Source organism: Rhinolophus sinicus, linkage group LG11, assembly GCF_036562045.2.
Source record: "Rhinolophus sinicus isolate RSC01 linkage group LG11, ASM3656204v1, whole genome shotgun sequence".
NCBI lineage: Eukaryota > Metazoa > Chordata > Mammalia > Chiroptera > Rhinolophidae > Rhinolophus > Rhinolophus sinicus.
The window spans coordinates 63971186-63983786 of record NC_133760.1 but is presented as its reverse complement, the minus strand read 5'-3'; the positions used below and the strand labels follow the sequence as shown (position 1 = coordinate 63983786).

The 12601-nt window shown below is 41.0% G+C and overlaps 1 protein-coding gene across 1 annotated transcript in view; it reads left to right on the top strand.

Moving 5' to 3' along the window:
* Positions 1–846: 846 nt before the first annotated feature.
* EXOC4 (exocyst complex component 4) overlaps positions 847–12601 on the top strand; it is a 635560-nt gene continuing 623805 nt past the window's right edge. Inside the window, exon 1 of the mRNA XM_019750984.2 lies at positions 847–971. Within this exon, the coding sequence (XP_019606543.1) occupies positions 886–971 (86 nt within the window). The 5' untranslated portion in view covers positions 847–885. The remainder of the gene's footprint in view (positions 972–12601) is intronic.

The following is a 12601-nucleotide window of genomic DNA, read 5'->3' as shown; positions in this document are numbered from 1 at the left end:
TGTCACGAGTCGCAGATGGTGTTGTCACCCCGTGGATCTCGCCAAGCACCGGTGAAGGGCCACAGCCTCCCGTGCAAGAGCCTGTAATGAGCTGGGAGACGGGGCGGTGCGTTAGAAGGCACACGTCTCGGGCTTCCTGGCCCTGTCAGTGCCTTAAAACAGATGTCACGTTATCCTCTATGCACATTATTTTCCCAGAGTATTTATGGTGAGAATGGCGGGGCTTTTAGGGTCTTTTTTTTTTTTTTCAGTTTTTTCTTTATCAAGATCCACTTGCGTGTTCCTGAGCAGGTTTTTAGGATTCTCTGGAAATAAAGCGACTTTGGAAAATGAACTCATATAAAACAAATGTAAAACATTTAGTTTTAGAGCATATTAAAGAAAAGTATTTCTGTCTCTATTCATTTTCACATTTTATTGGAATTTTTTTTTTTTTGAACCACTGTGTGGAAAGTAAAATCCTTGCACAGAGCTATTAAGCATAGACCGCCCCCCACCACTCGCCACCCCGCCCACTTAAATACGCACCTCACATACACATTTTGGCATCGTCAAATAAATTTAATTAAGAAACTGATATAAGTCTAAAAACAAGGAAACTGTAAAATACCCAAGATCAGAATAAATGTAAACAAGACAGTCATCAGGACTACACGAAGCGGCCACCGGTTTAAGTGTTCAGGCACCGCGGAAGGAAAACTACGATTCCCAGAATGCTCAGCGCGCGCGTCCGGTTTTGAAATGTACAGCCTCAGTCCCGCCTCCTCACTCCAGCGATTGCTCAACTCCGTGAATTGCTCTTCTCCCATTGGTGGGCTCTCCGCGCGGTCAATTACTACGGCGGCTTTGGTTTCTTCTAGCGCATCGGTTCCGCCCCGAGCCAAGATGGCGGCAGAAGCAGCTGGTGGGAAATACAGGAGCACAGTCAGCAAAAGCAAAGACCCCTCGGGGCTGCTCATCTCTGTGATCAGGTGAGGGAGGCAGGAGGCAGGGTCCTGGGACAGGGGGCAGCGGGCAGCGACTCGACCTCCGCTTCGGAAGGGAGCAGGGTTAGCTGGGTTCCACCCTGCCGACCCTTGCCTTCCCTCCTTGCCTCCCCCCAGCTCCTCCCAAGGTCCCCCACACGTCCCCCTTTTTCTCTGGGATTGGGCTAAAGGGAGGAGTCTCGCCTCAGTCTCTCTCTTTCTTTTTTAAGAGCCAGCTCTTGCCATCAGGGTGTCTGGGCCCTGAAAGCGCGCTGGCTCCGTGGGGCCCGGTAGAGAAAGGCAGGTGTGTTCATTTCTTCACACCACGTTGCTCGGTCGATTGATTGTCTGCAGCCGTCACTGAGGAAGGGGCTCGTGTCCTGGGCTTCTGGGTGGAAGGCCCTGCAGTCCGGAGACGCCTGTCACGAGTCGCAGATGGTGCTGTCACCCCGTGGATCTCGCCAAGCACCGGTGAAGGGCCACGGCCTCCCGTGCAAGAGCCTGTAATGAGCTGGGAGACGGGGCGGTGCGTTAGAAGGCGCACGTCTCGGGCTTCCTGGCCCTGTCAGTGCCTTAAAACAGATGTCACGTTATCCTCTATGCACATTATTTTCCCAGAGTATTTATGGTGAGAATGGCGGGGCTTTTAGGGTCTTTTTTTTTTTTTTTCCAGGGAAAAATTAAGGGAGGGAGGACCCTTTCAAACACTATTAAGGATGACAGAGGGAGTGACTAAAAACAACCTGAATAAAATACATGACACGTCTTTCTGTTGTTGACGTTTGAATTTCAACTCAGGTATTTTTTAATAAAACAACACGTTCTGCCCCCCTTCCCCCCCCCCCACACACACACCGAAGCTAAACTTTTGGTTGAGTTCTTGCGGGGCTCCTAGAGCGTCCTGATCTTTTAAAAATCCAGGCCCAGTAGTACTAGCTCGTTAATAAGCCCTTGAATAAATGAACAGATTGAACTATTAAAATAACCTACTCCTCATGGACTGATAAATGATAAAGGTCCATTTCATGGGTGCTATTTAGGGACCTCTAGTTTAAGATTATGGCATATTACATCATTATTACCAATTTTTTTTTTACAGGATTCAGATGATAGTTCTCTGTATGGAGATACTTAATATAACTTGGTAGGCCATTCAGAGGGAATGCTGTTCAATGGTCGACCCACGTTCTTGCTGCGACCATACACAGTCTAGGTGTTTTATGATACAATATCTGTAACTTCCCATCTTCATCCTTGGTGTTAATATAATACATAAACTTATTTGGATTCTTTCGGAACTTGTTTATTTTTTTTCTGCCTTGCAGTCAACATTCATTTAAACAGTACCTATTTGCTGCCTGTTTCTAGTATGGTGCTTGGCACTTAATACGTATTTAGTAAATATTTGTTGAATGAATGAGTGGAGGCCAGGAGTTTTGCAAAGACGAATCAGACATGATGTTATAGTAGATTATACTTAAAACATGATGTTACAGTAGCGATACTTGAGGGATAAAATATGTAACTAAAAACTACGACATAAGACTGGAAGAGACAGATGAAATATGATGGGAATCCAGGAGGAGGTGTGATTACTTCCAGTGGAAATGGAGTGGTGGATGAGGGAAGGTAACAGCTATATACAAATGTACCACCTTACTTGTGTACTTATGATTCTGTAGGCTTTGCCCATTTATTTTATGCTATAAATCAGTTTTCTTAAGTGCAGTGTAATTTACCGTAAATGTCCTATATTTAAAAATGCATACAAGCCAAATGAAAGCTTTTTTACGGATGCTGATTCGGAAGCATACATTGCTTTTGGTTGCCTCTGTGTTTTTCAGGGGGCATCTCCCACTGCTAGATGGTGTGGAGCGTGATTTGGTGGTTATTCATCCATCTCTTAACGCCTGTGTATATTACTTTCACATTGTCACCATGATTTAGACCTAGGCATTTTTTACTCTGACTACTGTTATATATAAATTATTTTCATATTTCTTCCTTTTCTTTGACCATTAGAACAACACTTTTCTTTTGTTATGAATGTTACCAGCGTGGTATAATGGAGTGTCCAGACTTAGCATTCTGGGCAAGTTTAATAAGAATTGGGGTTCATGGTCACATACGATGTTTTTAAGACTGGATGTTGTTAGTGTCAGAGTGTTGATGTTTAAATTTCAACATTTCTTTCAATGACAGGAATTTTGGAGTTGGACTGAGGGTGTTGCTAAGCTTCTCTCCTTGTTATTTCCTCCCTTATGTGCTTTTGAATATACCCAGTGGTTTAAATTTCATAAACAGTGGAGTGAATGAGAGGATGGTAGCGTTACTTTGGTGTTGGGGTGGGAAAGAGTCAGAGGGAGAGAGCTTCTGGGAATGGAATGAGGAATGTAGTTGCTAGGAGAGTAGATCTTAAAAGTTTTCATCCCATAAAAAATTTGTAACTGTGAGTTAATGGATGTTAGCTAAACATACTGTGGAAATCATTTTGTAACATACACATAAACCATTATGCTATACACCTTATGTGAATACAATGTTACATATATCAATAATAACAAAAAGAATGGGGTATGTGTATTTCTAGTTAGTAACATTTATTCTGCCACTCTGAAGTTGCTGCTTTGTCTATCTGTTCAATTTGTATTCTCTTTGTTACCCTTCTCGCAACATTGTATTCATGATTCTTAATTCCTCCTATGAAACTTTGATTACCTCTTCTTATCCTTAACCTCTATTGAAATTCTCTCACAGACTGTAGCTTTCCTGGTTGCTTTGGCAACAAGCATCAAAAAGGAAAACCCATTTTAGACTCACGTTTATAAAATCTGAGCATTGCTGAAGACGTATCTTCAGGGTACGTGGAACTGAATGTGCCAGTTCTCTTTCATGTTTCCTGGGACCTAGCATTTTGTCACAAAAAGTTACTTGTTCATGATCGAGTCCACTGTCCTTTGAAAAGTTTGCTTAGTTTAGCTTTATTCATCTTTTTTTTATACCACTGAACAATTGTTTTTTCTTTTTTGAGTAGTGAATGTTAGAAATTCTCAATTCTCTTGTTCAGATATGGAAACTATAATTTCTAGACTACATTCACTATGTATTAACAGAACAGTTTTAATGTATTTTTCAATGCTATTCCTAGTAGTAGGAAGAACATTTACTGTTACAGTCATCTTTTAACAGTGGATAAAAAGTACATGTGGAGAAGGGTTTGACCTAAGGACAGAGCGGGTGTAGACATGGGATATCCAAATCTCACCACAATTTCTGACCATGGTACAAAGAGTTCAATAATGACTCTATTTTGCTAGTGTGATAGTCCATCACTTCAAAGTATTTAAAAGTCAAAATAATTTATAAAGATGAAGTGTAATGTAACTGTAATGGAAGTAGTACGTTTGGGAGGATGGGTTTTTGTTTTTAAGTACCTTGAGACTCCTAAGTGAAATTCTTAGCCATTAAAAAAGTACTAAATAAAATTACTTCAGGACAGTCAGATGTTCCCATGGCTTTGCAGAGGAGGTCCTCAGGTTGTGAGGCGGGGCTCTGATGAGACAGATGGTGCTTGGGAGTGAGTCTGTTGGAGGCTGCGGCCAACTGCAGTTTTGGGTTTCAAGTCTTGCCACTGGCCCTTTAAGACGGAACTAACTGGGTGGATAGAGTCCTGATTACCTGCTGATGTACAATGTGGACAGTTTTATGTGCACACACTCACATTCTCTTACTTTTCTATTGATCACCCCCTGCTCTTCCCCCAACCCCAGCCTCCAACCTGTGTTTGGTGTGAAGTTGGAGCAGGCAGCGTTTCTAATCAGGAAATAAGCAAGATAGCATTTGGGAGATGCTATTTTATTTTTGTGAGTTCTTGTGTGATTTTTAATTGGGAAATGTGTCTACCACTTCCTGTTAGGTGATTTGCTTTCCAATTAAATGTCAACTCTCTTTATAAGTTGGCCTTTAATGGCAGGTTTAATTGGGAAGACAAACTTGGCTGCGACTTGAGGAGACCTTATTGAAACCTCAGAGCAGAGCTTTTGTAGACAGCCTCTGGTTACAGATGTCAAGGCAGTTTGAAGGCTCACGTTTCAACTTTCAGATCTTCACAGAAGATGGAATTTCAAAAACTTAGGAAATCCTTTATTGTTAAATTCTCTTGCTCCTCAGAGAGTGTTTTGGTCAGCCCCATATTTAATTCAAAGTAAACTTTGGGTCCAGGCTTCGATCATAGCTTTGAACAAAGAGCTTTGAGGTCCATGATATAGTCTGTGGCAGGAAAGGGACGTGGACACTGTTCTGAGCAGAGTCCTGGAAGTTGTGTGAGGTGGGTAGGATGTCGCCATCATCATCACCTCTCTTCATGTGAGCCTGTCTTGTAAGGGTTTCTAGAGATTCCGGCTCTTTGTTCCCTGGTGAGTCTTGGCACAGGGATGCAGTATTGTTTGAAAATTACTCTACTAGAATAGCTGGAGACTAAACACTTTATAAACTTCCTGCAAGTCCTGGGACATCTGACAGCATATGTGGATGTAAGGGGGAAAAATTCCCATTTTTTCCTGGCTAAGCATGCAGTATTAATATCTTGGGAACCCATGTCATAGTTTCTAACTTCACGTGTAATTTTTAACATTGGAATTTCTTGAAAGCTTCCAGGCATACAGTTTCAATATTGGGTGATAAGGTCGTATTTTTTCAAGCCATTACACATAGGTAGGTGTGGTCACAATCCAGTGGAAGGTGTGGTGTAGTTGGTAGAAACTTACTGTATTATCCGTTATCCAGGTAACCTTGGATCAGTACTGAAAACCACTGTATCTTAGTTTCTCATTTGTAAAATGGGATAATAGTATGATCTGCCATGGTTTCTGGGGAAATTTAATCAGAGTATAGAAAAGTGCCTAGCACGTTTGGCATAGAGAAGGCAATATTACATATGTCATTTACATGTCAATAAAACAAAACAAAGAATGAGGTATGTATATTTCTTGTTAGTAAAAATTATTCTTTCTCTTTGCCTTTCTCTTTCTGAGTGTGTATGAAATGTTGGATGGATAGATAGAAATATTTTTTTAAACAAATATGGGGTCTTTATGTGCTAATTTTATGTATCTCCCTTTTTCATATATACTTACCTATAGTAAAGTGCATGCATACGAGTGTTAAGTATATGGCTTGATGAATTTTTTCCTGTATAACCACTCTTCACATCAAGATAGAGAACAATTGCACTCAATTTTTTTCCAATTCCGTTTTCGTGTGTGTGTGTGTGTGTGTGTGTGTGTGTGTGAGTATCGTGTTATTCCATTCCCATTCACTAAAGACTATTCTTTCTTCACTGAATTTCTTTTACACCTTTGTCAAAAATGTGGGTCTATTTCTTGACTCTTAGTCTATTCCATTCATCTGCTTATCGGTGACAGTACCACACAGGGTTGATTACTGCTTTTAAAAGTCTTGGAGACACATAGCGTAAGCTCTCCAACTGTAGTCTACTTTTTCAAAGTCATTTTGGCTATTCCAGTCCTTTGCATTTCCATAGCAATTATAGAACTAGCTAGTCAATTTCTACAGTAAAACCTGCTGGGATTTTGGTTAGGATTGCATTGAATGCACAGACTTATATGGGAGAATTGACATCTTAACAATACTGAGTCTTTTGATCCATGAAAAGGGTGTATCTCTCCATTTAGTTTTTCTTTGATTTCAGTTTTTGTTTTTGTTTTTTTAATAGAGTTCATTGTGTAAGTCTTACATATTGTGTGTCAGATTTATCTCTAGTTTAGGCCACTTCAAGTTGTCCCATAACTCACTGAATAAATGAATTGAGGTCCATTTTTTCCCCCTAGTCTGTTTTTTTCTTGGTGTTTTCTTTAGGATAGTTTCTACTGCTGTGTGTTCAAGTTCACTAATCTTTTCTACAATTCCTATCATTTCGTGTAATGTAGTTTTATAAATTGTATCGATCTCTAGAAGGTTGATTTGGGTGTTTGTTTGTTTTTTAAATATCTTTAGTGTCTCGGCTTACAAGTTTATTCTTTCCTGTAGCTCCTTGAACATACAGAACACAGGTATTATGAATGTTTTAATGTTCTTGTTTGCTAATTGTATCATCTGTGTTATTTTTGGGTTAGCTGCAGTTGATTGATGTCTTTTCCTCCCTTCCTTTACATGCTTTGTACTTTTTGGGTGCTAGATACTGTGAATTTTACCTTGTTGGGAGCTGATACTGGATATCTTCACTTTCCTGTAAATATTCCTGAGCTTTATTCTGGGATGTGGTTGAGTTACTTGGAAATAGTGTGGTCCTTTCAGGTCTTGTTTAAATTTTGCCAATTGGGAGCAGAGCAATATGTCGTCTAGGGCCAATTTTGTCACCACTGTGGCAAAATGCTTTTGAGTACTCCTCCCAATGCTCTTTAGAGAGTTGTTACTCAAACTGTGTGTGATTTCAGGTAATTGTTCCATCAATCCTTTCAGGTGGTTCTTTTCTTGGCCTTGCGTAATTTCCTCCGCGCATGCGCTGATAGTAGCTGAAGACTCAAGGAAGGTCCTCTACAGATCTCCAGAGTGCGCTGGGCAGCTCTCTCTCTCCTCTGCGTCTCTCTGTCCTGAAAATTCCAACTGCCGTAATGTCCAAGGTTTCGAAGCCTTTGTTTATTAGCTGTTTCAGATGGTTGCATATGCGCAGAGACGAAGAATAAGGTAACCAGATGTGCTACAGGAAGTTACGGCATGGAAGTGAACTAGATGTCTGGGCACTGCTGGTCTGATTTTGCAGTGTATTTAATTAAACAGTTACATACCTTTAGTCCATAGAGTACTCTCCCAGGAACTTTTCCTGTAGAACTCTTAGAAATGCTTTGGATCTATTAACGCGTCTGCTTATGTATTTATTTTTAAGAATATGATTTTTTTGTTCTGTTTATTTAGCGCCTGAGATAGTATTGTTAATTGTTAGCCTGAGGTCTCGTGGAGCTGGTAAATGGGTTTTCTTTGGGTGCCATAATATTTTGACTCTTTTTGTTGGTGGTTGTTTTGTTTTTGCATGCATTTGGCAGTTTGCAGTCTGTGCTTGCATTTTTCAGTTTGCCGGGGTGAGCTCTGCTCCTTACTGTCCTCTACTTTGCCACTTTTTACATTTTTAACTGCTTTCAAGCCATGAAATGAGTTATGACTTTGGTCTTTTCAGTAGCCAGTCCTTTATTTTTCGGGAATTTTGCCTTGAAAAAAATGGAACCTCCCCATTTAACAGGAAGTTATAAGAAAGCATTGTTGTGTACCATTTGACATGGTAAGAAAATTAAATATTTTAAGGTGCTTAGGAAAACCTTTTCAGACTTTTATAAAAGGTTTTATAAAACCATTGGAAAAAAAAAAGGGACATATAAGGAAAAGGTGTTTTTCCATTTATAACTTGGTGACTGTCCTTGTGTGCTTATTATGGGAGACATTATTTTATGCTCAAAATATCACCTGAGAGCTTGTTAGAAATACAGAACCTCAGTCACCACTTAACCCACCTGAACAGAATCTGCCATTGATTACCAGGTGACTTCACCGCACATTAAAGAAACCAGTTAGCATCTTAACTTTTTTGTTTTTGTTTTTAAAGCTGAGATAATGGTATTATGGCTTTGTGTTTTTTTAAAAAAAGATTATTCCTAAGAGTTACACACTGAAATATATACCACTAAAAATGACATGTCTAGGATTTGCTTCTAAGTAATTGGGGAAGCGGGTTTGAGTTAGTGAGGTGAATGTAACAAGATTGGAATGTTTAGTTGGTGAAGCTGGGTTTATTCGACAAGTCTCTTAATTTTTGTACGTGATAGAAAATTTTCATTAAAGTGTACATGCATATGTGTGTTTATATATGTGTATATGCTGGGGAGAGGAGAGGGGTTCGGAGTGGTAAGGTTCTGAAGATGAATAAATCACAGAAGCACTGACTAGTATATTCTGCCTGTCCTGTCCAGCTCCTACTCTGACACCTGCCCTCCCAGGTGTACCTTGCATATTAACATACTAGTGTCTCCTGGATGTCTGTGCTTAAGAAACCTTCAATTTGTGTAATCTGGAATTTCCCAAATAACCTACCGTATTTCCCCGAAAATAAGACCGAGTTTTATATTAAGTTTTGCTCCAAAAAGACGCATTAGGGCTTATGTTCAGGGGACGCCATGCTGAAAAATCATTCTAGGGCTTATTTTCTGGTTAGGTCTTATTTCTGGGGAAACACGGTCATACCCTCTAACACCTATTAATAGCTTACAAAACATCATTTCTCAGGAACTCACTAGAAACTCCACATTAGGAAATAGCATAGACCTTTAAAATGACCATATGCCACAATGTGTTAACGTAACAAAAACATTCCACTGGAGATGAAAAATAAGATCGCTCTGGACAAAGCATTGAGAAGGGTGTGGGGCTTCAAATGGAAGAGGGAAAAGAGGTAGAGCTTGGTTCAGTAAGGGCAGGGATAGATTTTAACTGGACTTTGTCAACACTGCACTCAGTTTTATGCTTTAGTGGGGGGTGATTTTACTTGAGGTAGTGGCCTTCTCTATTGGTTCCAAGATTTATAGCTTTTGGTCCCCAGAAGTGTTTTGTATAACCGAGTTAATTGAAATATTGAAAAACTGCATGTATTTGGTGTAGTAATTGGCCTAAGAGTTGTCTGAAGCAAGACAACAGTGAATTTGCAATTGACTTTAAAGCAGAAATTGCTTACACTTGGTATGAAATGAATCTTTGTACTGAATTAAGGGATGTTGTTTTTATGCATCAGAAAACTTTTTCAGAGGGACTTGTCATCGCGAATTGCTGTCAGTTGGGATGGGATTATCTTGTATTTTGTGGGCTCTAATAAGACATAATTAAGAAACAAGCAATTGCAGTGTATAATTGAATATAATAAAATCTGATTTAAAAGTGTAATGTAGATTTGGTTATGCTTTGAGTGAAGCCGTATCTTGTTTGATTATATAATGTTGGAGATTACATCTCCGACATTAATGTGTGATTTTTAACACAAACTCAGAATCATGATGAGGGTTTGTTATTTTTATAATTCGTTGGAAGCGTTTATAGACTACTCATCACATGCAGGTTGTAATAGGCTTGAAGACCTGCTTCTCAGCTTGTTGGGTTAGTGTTTATATTCTTACAGTCTCTTTTCCTCCTCTTCAGGTTGTACTGTCCCTTTCCTCATACTTAGAACTGTCTTTAGTTCCCCTGCTGACATAATAGGTGTTTGTTGTTGTCAGGCATTTCTGAGGTTGGTTCTGTCATATTTTAAAGGAAAAGAAAATGTAATGCTCACACTTTGAAATAAGGGCTAACTAGATCTAATAGTGTAACCTAATAATCTTCTGGTTAAAAGCAGTTTGGGAAAGAAAATAGGGTAATGTGAAGAGCCATGGCAGCTTTAGACGCCTTTTTCTTGCGTTGGGATCAGTAATAGAAAGGAGTATTATATTCTAGAAAGATCAATAAGCCAATAGTTAACTTTTATCCTGCTTGGGGTGAGGTTCTGGAACTAGTTAACCCTTGAGTATTCATTGTGAGTTTCAAAAAACTCCGTTTTTGCCTCATTATACTGCGTTAGAATATTTTGTAGATGAAATAAAGGTGATTCCTCATCTCGTGCGCTTCCATTCTGCAGTTTATAAAAATTCATAGAATTGTCCTAACGAGGGAAAGGAGCACTGATTGAGGGGTTCAGCTGCTTGATGAGTAAAAGGTGCAGGGACTCTGTGACATCCAGATTGTTTGCTCAGAGGCCCATTTTTCGTACTTTCCAGAAAGGGGCTCAGTGAGGAGGTTTGATTCTTATTGGAGCATGTGCTCTGCAGACCTGTAACTTCCCGATCGGTGATTTTTGGATACGTGGAGCTTTACCTGTAATTAGCTTTCCTGAGTTGCTTGAAGGGATTTCCATTAATTGTTTCGTTAATCTTTATTATTCCTGGAGGAGAGGTCACTGGATGCTATCAAGGAATGCCCTTTGTAGACAATTAAGCCTATTATCTGTTTTCAGAAAGCAGGTCTTAATGCTAATTATTCTGCAGGTGTCTCCAAAATTCAGGTGTATTATGTTAAATATTCCATATAGCAAGTTAATTAGTTCAGTTATCTGAGGCTGTGTCAGGCAGCTAATTCTTCTTGTGGGTTAGCCAAGAATCTGTGTTGCTGTGGCTAAGGGAGGCGTGGCTGATAACATCTGCCTTGAGAATCACCCAACCAGAATACTCCTGCCTGTGTCTTGTAGGGAGGTATAGCAGTCTGCACAGGCTGCCATAACAACATACCATAGGCTGGGCGGCTTAAACCGCGGAAAGTGATTTTCTCACTGTCTGGAGGCTGGAAGTCTGAGGTCGAGGTGCTGTCAGAATTGGTTCTGGTATGGGCTGTCCTTCTGGCTTGTAACTGGCCACCTTCTCATAGTGTCCTCACATGCCCTGTCTTCTCTGAGTACATAGAGGGTTCTCTACTGTTTCTACCTCTTCTTATAAGGACATCCATTCCTTAAGATCTCATTTGCTCTTTCTTACTTCCTTTACAGACTACCTCCAAATATGGTCACATTGGGAGTTAGGGCTTCAACATATGCATTGGGGGAGAGGGATGTCACAATTCAGTCCTTAGCAGGTGAACTCTGGGGACTCTTACTACTTTGTTAAAGTACCCTAAACTGTTTCCAGAGTGATAGTCTGTCATTACCTATAGGTAATTTTGAGACTCAGGCAAGAGCCCTGGCCAGGCTCGAAAGTTTTCACAGTTGGTTGTCCACCTTACTGCTGCTTTTCTGGCTTATAATATTTAGCTAAATCTTTAACACCAAATACTTCTAGACTCTCTTCAAAACTACTACTGTCTGGTCAGCTTGAACTAGTAAAAGGCTTGCTAAGAGGTCGAAATTCATAAAACCTGATTTGATCCATTTAGTCTTATACATTCCCTAATTTCTATCCTTCAATTAAAATGGATCTGTTGTGCGGGAGACCCTGCTCGCTGCGCCATTTGTCGTGCGCGGAGGCCTTCTCGCCACGCCATCTTTCAGGCAGGGTGGCCTGCGGGGTCTCTGCTCCCGCTCCCCACACAAGAATGCAGGATATGGTGAGGCCGAAAAGGAACACCCACGGAGCCATAGGTAGGGGAGTCATACCACTATGGTCTCACTGGAGGCTGGGTTCACCGGACGTGCGACCTGCCGTCCGCCTTTCCGCCAACCGACTGACCGACGACTCTCCTCCACTCTCTCCCTGGGGGTCCAACTCCTGAGAACAGTGGCCACCGAACACCACACACTGTGTGGGGGCCACACGTCCTCCTGCCCAGAGTCAGATGCCATTCCTACCTGGTCGGAATCTTGCTCGCTGTGCCAGGTGTCTGAGTGGGTGGAGGCCTCGGTGTAAGATGTCCACAACCCTCGGAGCTTAAGGCCGTAGCGGATCACCAAAATGAAGGCAATGCCGTCCATGGCCAAGAGGGAGGTGTGCCATCTGGAGGCTCGAGTCTCCCAGGCAGATCGTGCCTCCCGCTCCTGGCGTAGCTCCTTGCGGGCCTCTCGAAGCTGAACTTTTGTACGCATAAACTGCTCGACCATCCTTCGGTGAGTTTTGGCCGGT